General features: G+C 38.4%; 1 protein-coding gene across 1 annotated transcript in view; it reads right to left on the bottom strand.

Moving 5' to 3' along the window:
- Window positions 1-762: 762 nt before the first annotated feature.
- Window positions 763-18,200, bottom strand: part of TMC1 (transmembrane channel-like 1) — a 174,130-nt gene continuing 156,692 nt past the window's right edge. Inside the window, exons 17-21 of the mRNA XM_012641587.1 lie at window positions 14,486-14,725; window positions 9,570-9,695; window positions 6,059-6,137; window positions 5,897-5,948; window positions 763-785 (exon numbers count right to left, since the gene is read on the bottom strand). Coding sequence (XP_012497041.1) covers window positions 763-785; window positions 5,897-5,948; window positions 6,059-6,137; window positions 9,570-9,695; window positions 14,486-14,725 — 520 coding nt within the window. The remainder of the gene's footprint in view (window positions 786-5,896; window positions 5,949-6,058; window positions 6,138-9,569; window positions 9,696-14,485; window positions 14,726-18,200) is intronic.

Genomic DNA, 18,200 nt, shown 5'->3' on the forward strand with positions numbered 1-18,200 from the left:
TAATCATTGGAAGTCAAGTGGGGAGACTGTGATGAAACAGCAGTCACTTGTGGTGTCTTTTTTTTTAAAAACTCCTAAAAAGTTGGATTATCTGAGATCCATGTACCTGTTCAAAGGGAGAGACCTTCAACCCAGTGCTGATCAGGTCCCAATTCACCTGAGAATTTTCTTCTAAAAAGCCTGTTCATTTTCATACTGAATCCAGCAGGAAAATACAAAGGTTTTGAGTGTATATTTTGGGAGGCCACCGATGGAGAGACAGGTAGGAAAAAAAAAGAAAATAAGGTGTTGGTTTCAAAAAGTGAGTTAAGAAATGATTACAGTGAGTACTTTACGCAGATATTTCTCAACTTAGAGGGAAAAAGAAGGTAAAATACTCCTGCTCCCAGTTCAAGAAAACTAAAGTAAAACAAATATATAAAATGAAAGTCCAGGAGCAAAGTTTTTTTTTTTTTAAACTAACCCACCAAGTAAACCGGTAACCTGCATTGCTGGAGCACATTCACTTTTAAACTCAATTTGTTAGGAAAAATGTCAAGGAAATAGGGCAGGGGAGAAAGTGGTGGCACAGAAACAAACCCTTAATTTGGAATAAAATGGAGATTCCTCTCGCCCAAGTAGCTTGACAATGCCTTGATTGACTGCACGACCTTGATCATCCATCAGTTATTTATGTTGTTTGTTCTCTGGGCCATCACGTAACACGTTGCTTTTCAACAGCAAGGCCAAGAGTCCTGCAGGGCCCCCAGTATGCCTGTGAAGTTACTGGCCACCAGCAGCTGCAGCTGTTCCAAAAAAACAGAGAGAAAGAGAGAGAGAGAGACAGAGACAGAGACAGAGACGAAGAAGAGGCAAATGAAAATTGAGCTTTCAGTGTGCTTAATGATTCTGAATGAGGGGTCTGAAATCTGTACCATCCAATTGTGCTCCACTTAGCCAAATAGTTAGCATTTTTATACTCAAAATTTTTCCTATATTTCATATTTTACAAAGTCCTTGTGAATTCTAAAGAAGGGAAAACAAAAGTTCTGCTTTTTTTTTAACATTATTCCTTTCAAAATTTTTCAATAAAAGGGTTTCTCGTTGTCCAGTGGATATTCAATACATATTTACTGAGCGATTGTACACATTACGGGAGAACATCAGATAAACAGCATGTTATATGCTATTTTATCATTATTTAAAACAATAGGAGGGGAGAGGAGGGGATGGGTATATTCACACCTAATGGGTGCAGTGTGCACCGTCTGGGGGATGGATACTCTTGAAGCTCTCACTTAGACGGGGCAAAGGCAATGTATGTAATCTCAACATTGTACCCCTATAATACGCTGAAATAAAAAAAAAAATAAAGATAACAATAAGCCTTAATTAGAATTCAGGTCTTAGAAGTCAGAATTTTCCACTCACTATTTTAAGCAATAATTTGATAATATTAAATTATACAGAAGGATTGCCAGTATGTGTGATGTACATGCTTCTACTCCCTCATCTTCTGCAAAGATCAGATAATACTAAACAACTCCCACTAAGGTCAACTCCATCCCAGGCTCCCTTTAAACACAGTATCCCAGGTAAGCATTATGGAATGAATAGAGTTAAGATGGAGATAAAACCATTGACCCTTCTAGTGCAGAAGATACGAAGATTTGTGTAAACTGTGGAGGTAAATACATTGGATTGAATGTTTGCTCCCTCCCAAACATGAAAGTCAAGACAATTGGGGGTGGGGAGGCACCATAAACCTAGAAAGAAGGGCAGAATAGGTGAGGTGACAACAATGATGTCAAATACTAGAATTTGGAAAGTGAAGACATTAATGATAAGTGACCTATCAATTCTAACAAACTGAAGTCCTAAACCAGCAGAGGAGAAAGACAAGAAGCAACATAATTTCACAGAAAAGGTCAGGTGTAGTGGCTGACACCTGTAATCCCAGCACTTTGGGAGGCCAAGGCAGGAGGATTGCTTGGCACTAGGTGTTCGAGAGCAGCCTGAGCAAGAGCGGACCCTGTCTCTACAAAAAATAGAAAAATTATCTGGGCATCGTGGCCTATAACTATAGTCCCAACTATTCAGGAGGCCAAGGCAGGAGGATCACTTGAGGCCTGGAGATTTAAGTTGCAGGACGTCACTGCACTCTAGCCCAGGCAACAAAGCAAGACTCTATCTCAAAAAAAAAAAAAAAAAAAAAAAAAAAAAAAAGAAAAATCTCCAACAGACTTTGCAATTGGCAGTGACAAGTTCCTCTGGAAGTGAGGAACCAATATGAACAGAATACCACAGCTGCCTATTCAAGAAGCAGAGTCCCCAGTCTACTCCTTCAGTTGGCGCAAATGGGTAACTGCCCCCCTCTTTAGCCTGGCAAAGGACTGGAAGAATTTTTCCCGAAAGAGTAAAACAGAAATGTTTATGAGCTAGAAGACTACAAGGAAAGCCAGAGTTAAAATGGGGACTTAAGTGAGCGTTTATAAGCTGAAAGCTGAGGCCTGTGACCTCTCTCGCACTCAGGTGCTACAATTTTGCTAGACAAACCTTTACTGCCAGCCAGGAATTTGGAAATGACTTTCTGAGGACTCTGATAAGCCCAAGAGGAAAAGCCTAAAGATACTGACGTGTTCATCAAACAGCCCTGGCAGAGCCTTACAGTGAAGACCCCACTACAAGCCTCACCCATGTGCTTAGAGCTTCCAAACCCTCCTTTGTCTCCTACCGTGAAACATACACTGAGCGCCAAGAATCACAAAGCACCTGAGAAAAGGCTCCAATAGAGAACAGCAGGAGGAAAAGAATTAACAAATCAGCTTAGAGGAAACAGACTATGAAAGGCAAAGAAACTTCAAAAAGCATTCTTAATATTCTCATAAGACAAAACTAGCCATAGAAACCATTAAAAAAAGAACAGGATTCTGTTGTAAAAAGACTAATTAGGGAACAAAACAGATTGTGGAAATTAAAATTAATGATAACAGAAGTAAAAGGGCCAAGAAAAATATCAGAAATTAAAGTTAAGGAAATATTTATGGATAAAGCAAAGGGATAAAGAGAGTATAAGAAAGAAAAGTAAGAAAATTAAAGAACTAGTCCAAGAGGACCAATATCCAAACAATAAGAATTCCACAAAGAAAAAACAGAGAAAATAGATGGGAAGAAATTATTAAGAAACAATTTGAGAAAAGTCCCTGAATTCGAAGAGCGTGAGTTTCCAGAATGAAAGGGCCTGTTGGTGAGCACACAAGGAATGAAAATAGATCCACACTAGACACGGCATCATGAAATTCAGAACACTGGAGATAAGAAGTAGATCCTACAACTAGTCAGAGAGGTAAACCAAACAGGCAATCGAAAATACAAATAACTCAAGAAAGATTGGCTTTAAACTTCCCACTAGAAATTCTGGAATTTAGAAGGCAATGGGAAGTTTCTGAAGAAATGTTATTCTGAGGAAATATTATTTTTAATTATTTACTCTCACTGGATGGGTATTTTCTGCACCCAAACTATTAGTCAAGGGACGGTAAAAGGAGAACTATTTTAGATATGCTACGTCTCAGAAAATTTACCTCTCATATATCTTTTCTTCTCCAAAACGTGAACAAACCAAGAAAGTAGAAGTTGGGAAAAATGGAAAAGAGGAGATCCAAAACAGGATAGAGTGACAGAGATACTCCTGGATGGAAGTGAAGAGAACTCAAAGGACGACAGCCGTACACCAGACATAAAAGGGGAACCACTTGAGATTGGAGAAGCTCAGAAGATTCTGGGAAAAATTTCTCCAAGGAAATGAAATTGATAGAAAACTCAATATGTCTGAATATATTGAGAGTATAAATTCAGTAAGTAGAGATTTGGAGATTGAATCACTCAAAAATGCATGGAAAAATAAGAAAATGTTTAAAAAGAGACAAATATGAATCTTAAGAAAATTTAAAAATATGTACATACTTGTGCATACTTGTCAGTTTACTACATAGCTCAGGTATGAAAACATTATGTTTCCTTAGTAATGTGTATTGGCCTAACCAAAATAATAATGTAACTATATAGGTAGAATGTGTGGAGAGATTGGGGCAAGAGCATATAAAAGAGCTAAATCCTTATCTCCATTGTAGTTACATTATTAATTTTAATAAATAATACTTAAACTAAAAAGTCAAGAAATTACAACAAAAATATGCACTTTGGATATAAATACCTAAAGAATAAATCAAAAGAGTTGAAAATGTTTGTTTTTGGGTAGCTGGGCATGGGGGAGAGAAAAGAGCTAAATCCTTATCTCCATTGTAGTTACATTATTAATTTTAATTAATAATACTTAAACTAAAAAGTCAAGAAATTACAACAAAAATATGCACTTTGGATATAAATACCTAAAGAATAAATCAAAAGAGTTGAAAATGTTTGTTTTTGGGTAGCTGGGCATGGGGGAGGGAAAGAGAGCTAAATAGTATACAAGGGGGAAGGAGTTGCTGTTTTTCATAATAAGCTTTGTAGACGTATGTAACTGTAAACTATGTGCACCTGTAGCATTGATTAAAAAAAGAGTTTTATAAGAAGAACAGTCTGATAACTGTAAATCATAGTAATATTCAATTAAGCAAGCAGCAATTGACTTACACTTCGGCATGCTATTAATAGAACAGAGAAAAAAATAAAAGGCCAAGCATGAAGAAGGCAACAAAACAATGTCTTGAACATTTGTTGTTTGGCACCAGGCAGCATCCCCTTCTTCTCTTAGGTAGATATGCCCCTCCCAACCATTTCATGGGCTTCAGGGAAACTGACAATCCCAGATCCAAGGGTGGGTCCTGACCTGCTTCAGCAACTCATCACACTCTACTGCCCAGGCAGTGACTGGTTCAGGGATGGACACGTGACCCATTTGGGGCAAATCTAAAAGGAGGAGATACTGGGGAATTTTCAAAAAAGTTCTCAAGCTCTTCCAAGGGAGCTACTCAAAATCACATTCTCTCTTCCTCTGAGTATTACAGTCCAAGGACATGGCATTGAAAGTCATTGCATCCATTCCTGCTGCCATGAAGGTCAGCCAACACGAAAGGAGGTGAGTCTTGAGAGAGTCACAGAGAAATGAGCTCAGACCTGACCATGTCCTACACTTAGGGTAGAAAGTGGCCTGAAGCCATGTACGCATACCACTCCCCTGCGTTTGTGTGGACTAATACATTTCTCTTTTTTAATTAAACCAATTTGAGCTGAGTTTTCTATTACTTACACGGGAAAAAAAGTCCTGCTAAAATTGAGAGTTTTAAAGTTAGGAATGAAGGAAAAGTTGGCAAAGATTTTTATTAAAGTCTTTATACATCACTTTTCCATGGGGAACTCAAAGCATATTATTAATTTTGGCAAATAAGAGTCTGCTTTATTTTAATATTTTACAAATTAAAGAGGCTAAAAAAGAAAAAAAAAAAAAAAAGAAAGGTTAATGGATTAGAAAAGCCTTCTAGCAATCAATGACGGTAAGCTCAGAGGACCCTCTTGGGATCCTCTCAATGTATCCTTCCAGGTATAAAAATAGTCAAACTGGGCAAGAGAGATGCTGCATTTGTATCCGCTATTTGTATATGACTACATGGGTGTCTTCGTCTTCATCTGTCAATTTTCAAGGTCACTTTTTAAAATTTCTACTGCTAAGTTTACATTCCTGAATTTTTCTCTCTCTTTTTACTCTTCCACTTTTTATTCTTCCAAGAACCAACTCCCCTGGATGTGATCAATGCCTAAGAAGGGCTAAAAAGGCAGAGGGAAAGGATTGTAGAATGACTCGTTTAGGGCAACAATGCCAATTGCCTCCCAGTGCCCCATTTGGAGAGAAAACAAAAAGGAAGAGCATAGCATTTGTACAAAAATAAAAATTGCAAACAGAAACTTCTCCAACCTGCTCGTGCAGCTGCCATTTTCTTGTTTCGCATTTTGTTCTCCAAAGCTTGCTACACGGTAAAGAAAAAAAAGGAGAGGAGAAGAAAATGAGACTTCCTGGTATTTTCTATTACTTGACATTAATAAAGACAATATTTTTATGAAATAAATTGTATCCTACCATTTTCATCTTCTTTTTTAGATCCAGATTTGCTGCCTTCTGGCCCTTGGCGGTAGCATTGAGATAATAGATGGTCAAACTGAATTTTAAAAAAAACAACAAATTTGTGATATTTTTCAGTTTCTTCTTAAATTTACATTACTAAATCATGGAATATTAGCCTAGAAATGGACGTGAAGGTATCTTCTACTCTAAATCTCTTATTTTACAGATAAAAACGGAGGCCCAGAGAGGGAAAGAGGCGTCCTCAGCGTGACACAGGGATGAAGCTGGCAAGTTGGGCCCCAAGGCTCCTAATCCACAGCCTGCTGCTCTGTCCACCGTCCACACTGCCTAATATTAGCTGCTGCTTCTTGGAAATATACTAACATCGATTGAAATTATGATTGAAAGTAACATTTTAAATTGATATCATGGCATCCACGAGAATGGAAAAATCTACTGAAGCTTAGGGAGTGTGTCGAATAAAAAGGAAAATGACTTCGTGCCTTAAATCCCATCCTTTGGCCTTTACGACTAAGAATATAACCTTCACGGGCATCATTAATTAACATGCATTTTTTTCCATTGGATGTGTCCTTTGCATTTCTTCCTCCCTCAAAAAGAAAACACTTTATAAAGGAATATGCCTGGATTTTAAATGACATTTACATTCTAGAAAGAGCAAATTCTAGCCACAAAATTCTACAAAAAAACAAATATGCTTATCTTCACTTAAGGCAAAACGAACAAACAAAGAAAAAACAGAATAAAAATAAAAAGGTAACCGATATTACACTTCGTTACAAATAACTGGATGTTGAACACATTTCCTCTACTCCACAGCATGCCAGATAATATCCTTTATGAGCCATCTGGTGCTAGCAACACAATTATTGATACAGTTTAACTGGGTTTGTTTATCTCTTATCTGAGTGACAGGAGTTTGACTGAAATTCTACACGTGAAACACCCAGGGCACTATCTGGCATGCAGTAAGTGCTCAATACGTGCGTATGCATGAATGCGGGTGTAAGTGCGTGTATTATAAAGATTTTCTTACAACAGTTCCTGGATTTGGAAGATGAACTCGAGATCTCACAAGTCATTTCCAGTTCTGGAATTCTCTACCCCTCAGGTTTTTCTGCCTTTTAATATACCCTTAATGAATATTTCTCACTAATCATTTTCTAGTCTCCAAAGGAATAAAACTGGCTGCAGAAAACAAACCTGAGCTGCACTCTGATACTCAAAAACCGTCCAAGCTGATTCAGTATGATCCATTGGGGAAATTCAAAAGCTTGTAATATTCTCTAATTAAAGGTAATAAAAAGCCAAGCCAATTGCCTGGGCCCATAAAGTACAAGATGAGAACTCAGGTTTTTAAAAATCACATCAATAATAAATTGAAATTTTCAACCAGAACCTCAGAGCTAACACCCGCCTTTTAGGACACCTATCTGACCCGTGCTAGCTGCCAGGTTTGCTCCCGGCCGCCTGATCAAGGGCCGGCAAACTGGGGCCTCCAGGCCACATCTGGCTCCTGGGCTTGTGGTATGGCCCATAACTAAGAAAAGTTTTTACACCTCTAAATAGTTATATTAGAACTTACATAAGATTCTCAATTCTTCCTCTTGGCCTAAAACGTCTGCTCTCTGGCCCTCTGAGAAAAGCACGCTGACCCTGGGTCTAGACCAACCTCAACAACTGGCTTCCAACTCTCCCGACATTCCCACTGACCCTGAACTGATCCTGTCTGGTGCGGCAAATGAGTAGAGGAAACAGGAATTGGGATAGAAGACACAAGTTTGAATTCCACTTATTAGTTACTTGATTTGGGGCAGATCTTCAATGTGCTACTGATAATAGGATTTATGAAGCCAACTGCTCAAAGTTGTTGTAGGAATTAAAGGGGTCAATGTATAGATAGTGCCTGCCACAAAGGCAGTGTTAGCTCCTTTTCCACACTCTTGGGATAGTTTATGAAATCTTCAGATCATGGCATTGGCACAGTGTTGCTCCTTTGCATAAAAACAAATTATTTGTCTCTCAATAAATTAAGAATATAGTACCTAAATCTGACATTTATGTTATATGTGTGTTTTCTAAACAAGATCTCATTTATGTCACTATACGGCCTTGACACTCAAAGGCCGCAGGATAAAGTAACCTGCTCTCAGAAGCCGCGGTATCACGAAAACATGGAGAAAGGAAATCACTTCGAATTCCATCCTGTGAAACACACTGCATTCGGCAGGTCATTTTCTAGCGCATCCGTGCCAGAGATTTACTGTGGGATTCTTGCTACCACCCGTGATCAGGGTTCTGTAGTATACAGTAGTAATCTGATTCACTGTCTAATTATCCCCACAGGTTATTAGCTCACCCTCTAGAAGACATCGTGGTATGAAAGAGTGAGCCTCGGATTTACTGTCAAAGGATCTACTGTAAGTCTGACTGTTACCTTTTTACTATCTTCCTCACCCAGGGAAAATCACTTCCCTCCTGTAAGTCAGGTCCTTAACTTGTAAAATGAGGAGGATGACCCTGGCCGTCACTACCTCACACAGCTTGTGACGGTGACAGTGACTGTGATGGGACAATAACGGGGTCAGAATCCAGCTCCTTTACTGCAAACCACAGGGAGTTTCCTCCCTGGGATTTCCTCGTCTGACCTTTATTTAGAAACATTCAACCCTCTGCGTCAACTCTGTTCCGAACGCATCCCTGGGGCTGGTTCGATACGTGCCCTCCTTGACTGAGAGCCGTGCCAGTTCCAGACTTTCTGTTCAGGAGGTGCTCAGGGTTGAAAGGAGAGGCCAGGGCACTGTTCTTGGCTCTTCCACAGCAAGTACGTATTTTTACTTAGAATATAAGTTTATCCATAGTCACCAAGAGTCAGAAGCCAATGAAAGTTATATGGGAACAAAAGTCTCCTGCCAAGTTTCCCTTTCGAAATCACTTCTGACTTTGAAGGGACTAAGGTAACTTCCCAAGACCCTCTGATCCTCTGAGTCTATTGCCATGGACACATGGTTATCGACAGCCCTCTAAGAACAAGGACAGGGTGATTTTTAGACCCCTTAAGCCCTTGGCCCTAAAATATAGCCTGTAAGATCCCCAAGGCAAATATTAACTTAGAGGCTCATTATTTCTGTATATTCACGGCCATCTGTTTTATGGAAACAGAGGTGGGGGCCGGGTTTGGGGGAAAGCTCAATGTGCTGATGAGATTTAGTATTTAGCATTTATGGGTCCCTTGCTTTCGTTGTTTACAGATGATTATTTTGGTTACTTGGGAACAAATCTTATAATCCCGGGAAGCAAAGACAGACGCAGATGGCTGTGAATTACATCCAATAGGATCAGAGTATGGTTCATGAATTTTAGCCTCTCACCACCATTTAATCATCATTGAATTTGGTTAGGTTACAGCACAGCCCTCCAGTGAGAGATCTGGAAAAGATGAAACTTAAAAGAAGCCAGGAAGAACATTACAAAGGCCCTTTCTATGAGTAGAGAAAGCACATACGCCATCACCAAAACGACAGCAATGACCAGTCCCGGGTTAGAAAGCTGTCTCAAGATCTTCGCCATCCAGCTTGGGAAATCATGCTCCAGTGTCTCCCCAATGACTTCAAACATTCTGTTTTTGCCACTGGGAAAAAAAAGGGTGGGGGAGAGTTTATTAAGAACATATGGAAAAACCATGGTTACAGCAAGAAAACTAGAAATCTTCCTAAAATACTGCCCGGGTACTCCTTCCGGTTAGAAATTTGACATTTAGCTGCAACTCCTGATACTTTGACCTCATAGTGTCAACATATGGATTAGATATGAGCAATGTGACTACATGAACACATAGTCAAAGCAGTTAGGAAATTAATCACAGCTTTAAAAGAAGATTTTTAAAAATTGTATGTCTAAGATTTTGATCGAAATATACTTTGTAAATAGCTCATACATATACCTCTCAGCCAGCTGTTCTTACAGGAGAATGCTGTCTTTGGGCCAAGTAAACAGAGTATACTCAGTTTCTAATTAGCTTTGGAAATGATCACAAGGAATGGCCTATCAGAATAAAATCCACAAATAATCTAATATCTCTTTCCACGCAATAGCTTCTACCTCATTTTCCACCAGACCTGCTTCATCAGAGATGTTAATAGGTAACCACACGAATGATGAGCTCATTCTCTCAGTGTTTCTTCTCCTGGACGGGCTCTAATGAACACCAGCTTAGCTCCCCTACTAAGACCCATTAATGTAAGTAGTGTTCCTATAAACTAGAAAAATGAGAGCAAGATGTCTTCACTTGGTATAAAATATCCAGAATTGTATCATAATATTCATTACGCCAAGTTATTTTTTCCATATATGCATATTGATTCTACTGTGAAAAGATGTAATTTCAGAGAAGATTTTGGATTGAGTTTCATCAAATTGTATGTATCATCAGAATAAAGGTTGGTGTAACATTTAATATAATGTTCGGCTTTGCTTTTGTTTTTTTCAACTTTAAACATTTTCAACTGCTAAATAAAGATGATCCACAACTCCGAAATCAGATGTCTTTTTTCCCTTGATCTAATTAATACTCTTTCAACAAATAAAGAGTGACTCCAAGTATTTTGTCAGGAGTCTTTGAACTACAGAGGTACAAATTTTGCTTCACAAATTAAAGACCTATACAGTAATTTGCAAGACCTGTGATACATACGGGGGAATGAAGCTTAGAGACAATATAAGATTATATCAACTTATTCCAACAAGGTCCCTCCTTCATTACTTTGTTGTAATTATCCAAACACCTCCACCCCAGCCATATGTGGAATACAAGGGAAGGAGGTGGGTAAAAAGGACCAGGAAAGATAATCCATCCTTCCTTCTCCAGCATCTCAGATTATGACTGACAAATGTGGTCAGAGGGGTGACTTGAATTTTATAAAAGTATCCCAACCCACAAAGGTTTTCTCAGCATCCAGTGTGAAGCAATGCAAAGCTGCTAGAGTCCTGGGGGATTCCTGGGGACCTTTTCCAGGTCCAGCCTCTTACCAAAGAAAGGAGTCCAAATCTCCAAACTATACACAAATTACAGAAGCAACTACAAATCCCTGGCAATCCTTTCTCCTGCCACGTTATCCAAAGTGCGCATTTCAAGTCCTTTCCAGCTTCCCGTGACTATACATTCCAGTGCTACGCTGCTGCACTTAATCACAGGTCTGCTGTAGGCAAAGCTCCAGCCACTCTAGGTTAGGAGAGTTTATGAGGAGGCCTGTCTTTCCCGCTGGGCTGTAAGCTCCACAGGACTAGAATCAATGCTTAGGACATGGATTTACCCCTACAGTTCCTCTAGTGCTTGGTGCACAGTGAATTGTTATTCATTCATTAATTCAAATTATGAATCAGCACCTTACTATGTCCTGGACTCAGAGATATGAAACTGCTTTGCCACCAAACTCTAGAAGTCAGTGAAGCTATTAAGAAAAATACCTAATGGGTACAATGAACATCATTTGGGTGATGGGTACACTAACAGCACTGACTCCAGCATTATAAAAGCTATCTATGTAACAAAAACATTTGTATCCCCTTAATATTTTGAAATAAATTTTAAAAAATAAAAATAGACAATAAAGTATAATTGCAAATGAGTAATGTAATAGTAGTGTCACAATATAACATTAACTTTTAAAAGGGGGAGGAGGGAGTAGGGAATGGGTATTTGCATACACAAAGAGTGCAATGTGCACCACCTGAAGGATGGACATATTTGAAACTCGGACTTAGCGGGGGAGGGGGGGCAAGGGCAACATACGTAACCTAAACACCTGTACCCCCATAATATGCTGAAATAAATAAAAAAAAAAAGTCTATACAAACCTGTACCTAGTGTATGGTATGATCTCAGTAATAAAAAATATGCATAAAAGAAAAACCAGAATATAAAATGCCAAAATGTTGATAGTTGTTATTTCAGGTCTTTGCAGTTATGGGCAAGGTTTGTTTTCATATAAAAATGTTTCTATGATTTCCAAGTTTTCTAGGATAAACACACATAACCTTTGCAGTGAGATAAAAATACACACAAAATAAAATTGCTATTATGTAAGCAGGGAGGTGTGTAAAAACCTGCAGAACTACAAATTGTTCAAAATTATTGGCATGGATGGGGGACATCAAGTGTCTGTCAGGAAATGTGATGGAACAATTAGAACTGTCTTCATCTGGACATCAAGGAAAGTGTTTTTGAATTGTCTCACTATTTAAGATAAATTTACTTATTAGCTTATTAGAATAATTTCTTAGAAAATTCACCCTCCCTAGCCAGGTCGTATAAAATCAGGACAAACTCGAATATCTCATCACATTGCTTTGCTGAATAGGTAAATGTACCATAGCCACCTCACCTGAAAATATACCTGCACCAGAGAGCAACTGGCCATCACTGCGATGTCTCCACTCACCTACTTCAAATTTATATTTGCCAGTTTGCTGCTCATCCAAGAGCCAGATAGTGTCAGGCAACCTTCACCAGGCAGGTGAGGCAAACGACCTCAAACTCGGAGTTCCTAAGGATGACAAGCCATGACGCTCCTACTAATGCATGTTTTCTCACCTCATTTCTAGGGCAGAACAACACTTTCAAACTTTTAATTTCAGACAAACAAACAAAGTAAATATTATTTAGCTCCAAAACAAAGAAAGTGACAGGAAAATAAACTATCTGAATGGCAGGAGATACCTCTTTCCCAGTACTCCTTGACTTCAAACTAGTGATATATATGCAATAATTTTGCATAAGCTTGCCAATTAGGAAATTCTTGGTCAAAGTCAGATACCGTGCCTTAGATACACATTAGTATTTTTTTTTTCAGTAAAAATCAGAGTAACTCTTCATGAGACATAAAGAAAGCCAGAGGAGTTAGGGCTTAAAAAACTAAAAATGTGCAGCCATTGTATGTGTCTAACACAATGGTATTTTAAATCTGAATGTGTCTGTGTAACCACCACTCAGCTCCATGTTTACGCTGCGTGGTTTCTGTTATAGACAGCTAAGGTCCTTTGCCACATTTTACTGAGAAGGATTAACTTACAGTAAGTTAAGTGCACACCTAAAATTTATCCAGGGTATTAAATTGCGCAAGTAATTTGCAATTAACTAAAACCTTTGAACTGCCTATCTCTTGAACTTTATATTCAGATTTATTAAGAATTTATTGAGACGAATGTCTCTTTCAAGACTGTAATTTCATATTTAGTCTCCAGATGTCACTGTCTGCATTATTTATTTCAGCCCACTTGGAAACACACACTCACACACACACACACACGCACACACACACACAATGAAATGAAAAGAGCTTGTCAACCTCAGTTTCTCGAGTATGACAGAACTCCAGTTCATTTTGCTTTATCAGCTGGCTTAACATTTTCTTTTCTGGTAAAGCAATAACTTGAACTATTACAGTGAAAATGCTTCTTTTATACTTAGTCTGTGGGCAATGAACCTTTTGACTTTAATTAAATAACTTGGGTTTGAGGCACGAAGGGGAAATTATATGTGGTCCTTAGAGCATACTGCTTGTCATCCACATGGCTTTGCACATTCTCATTTCCTTCACTGAAAAGGAGAAATAGCTCAAGCACATGCTGGCCAGTGACTTATCCTGCAGACATCCTTGGAGGGACTTGTGGCAGATTCATTTCCAAAGCCCTTTAGGGAATGAAATCTCATCCTCCAGACCCTAGGGCCTTTGCTTTCTGACATGTGCCATATGGAGAACTCTGTCATAGAGAACTCCAGAAAAGCACATCTCCAACTCGGATCAAAGAGCCTTCTTGACTCCTGATTGCTCCCTTGAATGATACTTGGGGAGAATATATATGAGGACCATCTTTATTTTATTTTATTTTATTTACCAGCATGTAACATTTGGAATCAAAAATTGTGTGATCCTCTTTACGGTAGCTCATTATTATTTAATAATAATTCCATTTCCTAGGTAAAGTATGGGGCGTTCTCCTTTTTGTTCTCTTGTAAGGTAGTGGTCTGCAGGAGAAGCAGCAATAGCTGGCTACGTCTGGACGTGATGGTGCAGCCTCAGGAAAACTCTCACATCCAGACCGGTGTCATCGAACCTTGCTCTTAGCTATCCCCCAAGACGGAAACAGCTCAGATTCATCGTCCTTATTCACCCAGGCAGAGCCTGGAGCAGCATAAATTGTTTTCTCTTTTGTGATTCCCAAATGAGAAAATACTAATAGATGGAACTTGCCTAAGAATCTCCATGTCACATAATGAGCCCAATGACCCAAAGGATCTCATTCCTTCTGACCAAAAATGCCACTGTTTGACAAAAAATTAGCTTCTGCAATGAGCAGCCATTACCACACCTCTGCCTCTGATGAAACACTATGCCTAGTCAAATTTCAAAGACAAGAGACCTGAAGGGGCCACAGTCAAAGGACGGCGGGAGGGACACGATCATGTATAAGACGGGCATGGTGGACAGGAAGAGGATGAGCAGGAGCATGCCCAGGTAGAAATTATTTGATCTGGAAGCTTTGAAGACCCTGGCCTCGGGAACGTTGCAACACATCACGGCCCAGCACTGGAAGTACATGGATGTGTGGAGTCGAAGGATATTGATGCCGGGGAGGCTAGGAGCAAAGAAGGAGCCCATCCTAGAAAGAAAACAGAGCTCTGCTCAATTTTGAGTTTTTACCCAATGACAAAGTCACACCGCACCTGCTTCTTTCACATCACGCTTCTTTTCCGAAGGCAGAAAATATATTGCCGTTTTCAGTTACACGAAACCCTTTTCATAAGTAAACCTGACTGATCTGTTTCCACCTTCCGTATACATTTTACCATCTCTTGCATTATTGCAGGTGTTGCAAACGTAATTCTTTCCAAGAAAGGATGCTGTTAACTAACTGTATCTACTGTCATTAGTAAATTTAAACTACAACAGAGTAAACAATACATTCCAATTGTTTTACTTCTTTCTTCTAATTCTAAAATAAACTTAAATTACCCTAACATTCAAATCATTGATTAACATCTCTATTAATACAACTTTTTAAAAATAATTGACCCTTACAATCACTCATTCTATTCAAATAAACTGCACATCTCTATTAATCCCTTTTGTCATGGATGATTAATTTTTGCTTAATTAAAGAGGAAAATATTAAAACAAATTTCCTTTTTTTGATGCTGAGCATTTTCTCTTTGTAGCTGCTGTGGTGTTTTAAAGCTGATTGCAAAGCTGTATGTATGGCCAATAATATGCTATGCTTTGTTGATAATTGATAGCCAGCTTATATGTTTTTGAGGTAAAAATTTCATGCAACCACTTAAATGTATCTGTTTACTTTCTTACTTTAACTTGTCTCAGAAATCCTCTGCTTTGTGCATCTGACTTTTAAAAAATATTTAAAATACCACTTTTAGGTGGGAACCACTTAGGTGAGGTCACTTTTACTTGACGGCTGAATTGATTATTTCAACAAAATAAGTTTCAATTTTCTGGGATTGGAAAACTCGTTAGTTAGCACCATAAAACAACATGAGTAGCAATTTATTAGTCCAAAACCAAAAAGAAGATACATAGACACTTATTTTATAAATATAAGTGGAGCTCTATCTTTTAAACTGTCTCAACTATAATAATTGAGTATATTTGTATTTCTAGTTAGGATTAGTATTTTATACTCCCTGGATCCGCAGTTGTTTAATCAATCCAATTAAATTTGGTATATCACAGAGACATTAGTGATCTAGATGAAAATTAGTTTCTGTAATAATTGAACCTATGCCAATCGAAAGTTACCTCATTCCTTTGAAAAGTGGAATCTGGCCACAGTTTGGATCGTCTTGTTGTTAGGATTCCAGACAACAGACCTGAATGATATTTTACCCTAGTGCATTGACCAAAGACTATGTGGGAAAATAAACTATTTTTTTCTAATTGAAGGATAGATTTTAAAACAACACAGTATACTTTTGATACAGGACAGCAAGAGAGAACTTCAAAAAAGTGAGCAGCTGATGGCTCAGAATTGCAAAACACTAGATTATATCCCAAAGTGCCAATATTTGTGACGTAATACACTTGTGGATGATCATGCTTGCCTCCTTCTACACGTCAGATGGCCATGTCACTTGTTTTGGCCAATAAAATATGAATAGAAATGAGGTGTCTCGCTGCTGGGTAGAAACTTTAAAAGCCTTGTGTGTTTTTTCATTCTCTTCTCTCTCTGCTACTGTGACTAGCAATGTTCCAGATGGCTCCTATTTCATCAGTCTGGGTTTCTCAGGTGAGGGTAAGTTCTAAGAGCAGAGCTCTCCCCCAATTCACATTGCACATTTTCTTTTTGTAAGCCACTAAGATTTTGGGGTTGAGTTTCATTGCTACATAACCTAATCGATTCTAAAACATAATTTTGTATATAATTCAAAACCTAGACCACGTATATTTCTATCTATATGTGTGCATTGTTTGTATGCATAGATATGTAAATGCATATTATTTGTGCATGCATCTATAGATAAATAAATTTTAAAATAAACATCACAAAGATATATTTTGAACAAATGTCTCAAGAACCATATCCTAGAAAAAAAGGTCCTGGCACAGCATAATCTGAACTTGATGCTGGTCTTAGCTTTGTTCATGAATCACTGATCAGTTGGCTCACTCAGTCCTTTACCCAAACTTGATCCCGTCATCTGTCAGTTAAAAATTATTGCAATAACTCAGCCTTATCAAATGCTTTTCTTCCAAGGAGATCAAAGCAAATGAAAGCTTCTTTTATTTAACTCTCCTTACTACTTCAGTGACACATACATGTCAGGTAAATTATTCACATCTGATTAACTGAGAAAATGAGGGGAAAAAATGTGAAAAGACTGGCCGGAAGGTACCCAATAATGCAGTGTTGAAGCAATGTCTAAAACTCATCTTCTCTCTCACTGTGTGTTCCCTGCTGCCTGTCTACATCCTGCTATGATACAGATATTATGCGCTTTCATCATTTAAAAATATTATTACAGAAAAATATGATGTCTGTTTCAAAAAAATAGTGTTTAAATGAAGGTTTTCTGATCATTCAACCAAATCATCACAAAATGGATTTTTACCTATAAATGTTGACTTTAATAACATCTGAGTAAATAACCTCTACTACTCAGCAATTCCTAAAGCAGCAATTGAATGTCTCCAGTCACAAACCAATGGCATACAAAATCCCCATGCAGTTTTGATTGTTTCTGTAGAAAATGGTTACACTCGGGCATCAAATCTTCATGCTTCATAAAATAATGAAACTCCCACGTGGGAGGACCTTTGTGCAGAATGAGTTTACTAATCTCACATTACACCCTCCCCGCACCTTCCCCACACCACATCCCCAACCCTCACCAACCTCCTGGGAGTTAGAAAGAGAATATTTGTGCAAAGGGTTGACCTGAAGGTGAATAATGGACTAATAGCTATTTTACTTCTGGAAGTTTGGAAAGTGTGTGAATATCTTCATATACTCAAAAACTTCTATGACTTTCAAACGTCCTCTTCAAACTAACCAGAAGGAGGTTTGACCACTGCCTGAAGAATGAATACATAGAACATGGTAGTGCAGTGACAGGGCAGAGATTTTGATAATGGATCTGCCTATGAGAGAACTGGGGAAAATTTTTAGATTTTTAATAATTTCAATATGAACATAGTGGACTATAATAGTTATGAAATCACACGTGAAACTAATCAGGACAGTAATTACAACAGCTTTTCTGACAATAAAAATAAATTTTTAGGGCAATCTGTTGTCTTAACTCTGAAAGAACACAGTAGACATGCAGCATATGTCTGCACGAATGGCACCCACCAGGCCTGAGGGATTTAGGACACTTGGTGTAAAAGCCACTGATATAAGACAGTGGTTTCTCATTACTCCAATAGCCATGTCCACCATTTTCTGCCATGACAGCAGATTTCCCTCCAGGAAATGAAAGATCGGGACCCACAGAAGCTGCTTTCTTTACTCTCTGCCAGTAGTCACTGCTTGAGCCACCTTCACTTTCCTCCCTGCATGCCTTAATGACTCTGGACATGTGAGCCACACTGGCAAAATTTAGAAAGAAAGGGAATGGGAATTA

Source organism: Propithecus coquereli, unplaced genomic scaffold, assembly GCF_000956105.1.
Source record: "Propithecus coquereli isolate 6110/MARCELLA unplaced genomic scaffold, Pcoq_1.0 Scaffold166, whole genome shotgun sequence".
Taxonomy (NCBI): domain Eukaryota; kingdom Metazoa; phylum Chordata; class Mammalia; order Primates; family Indriidae; genus Propithecus; species Propithecus coquereli.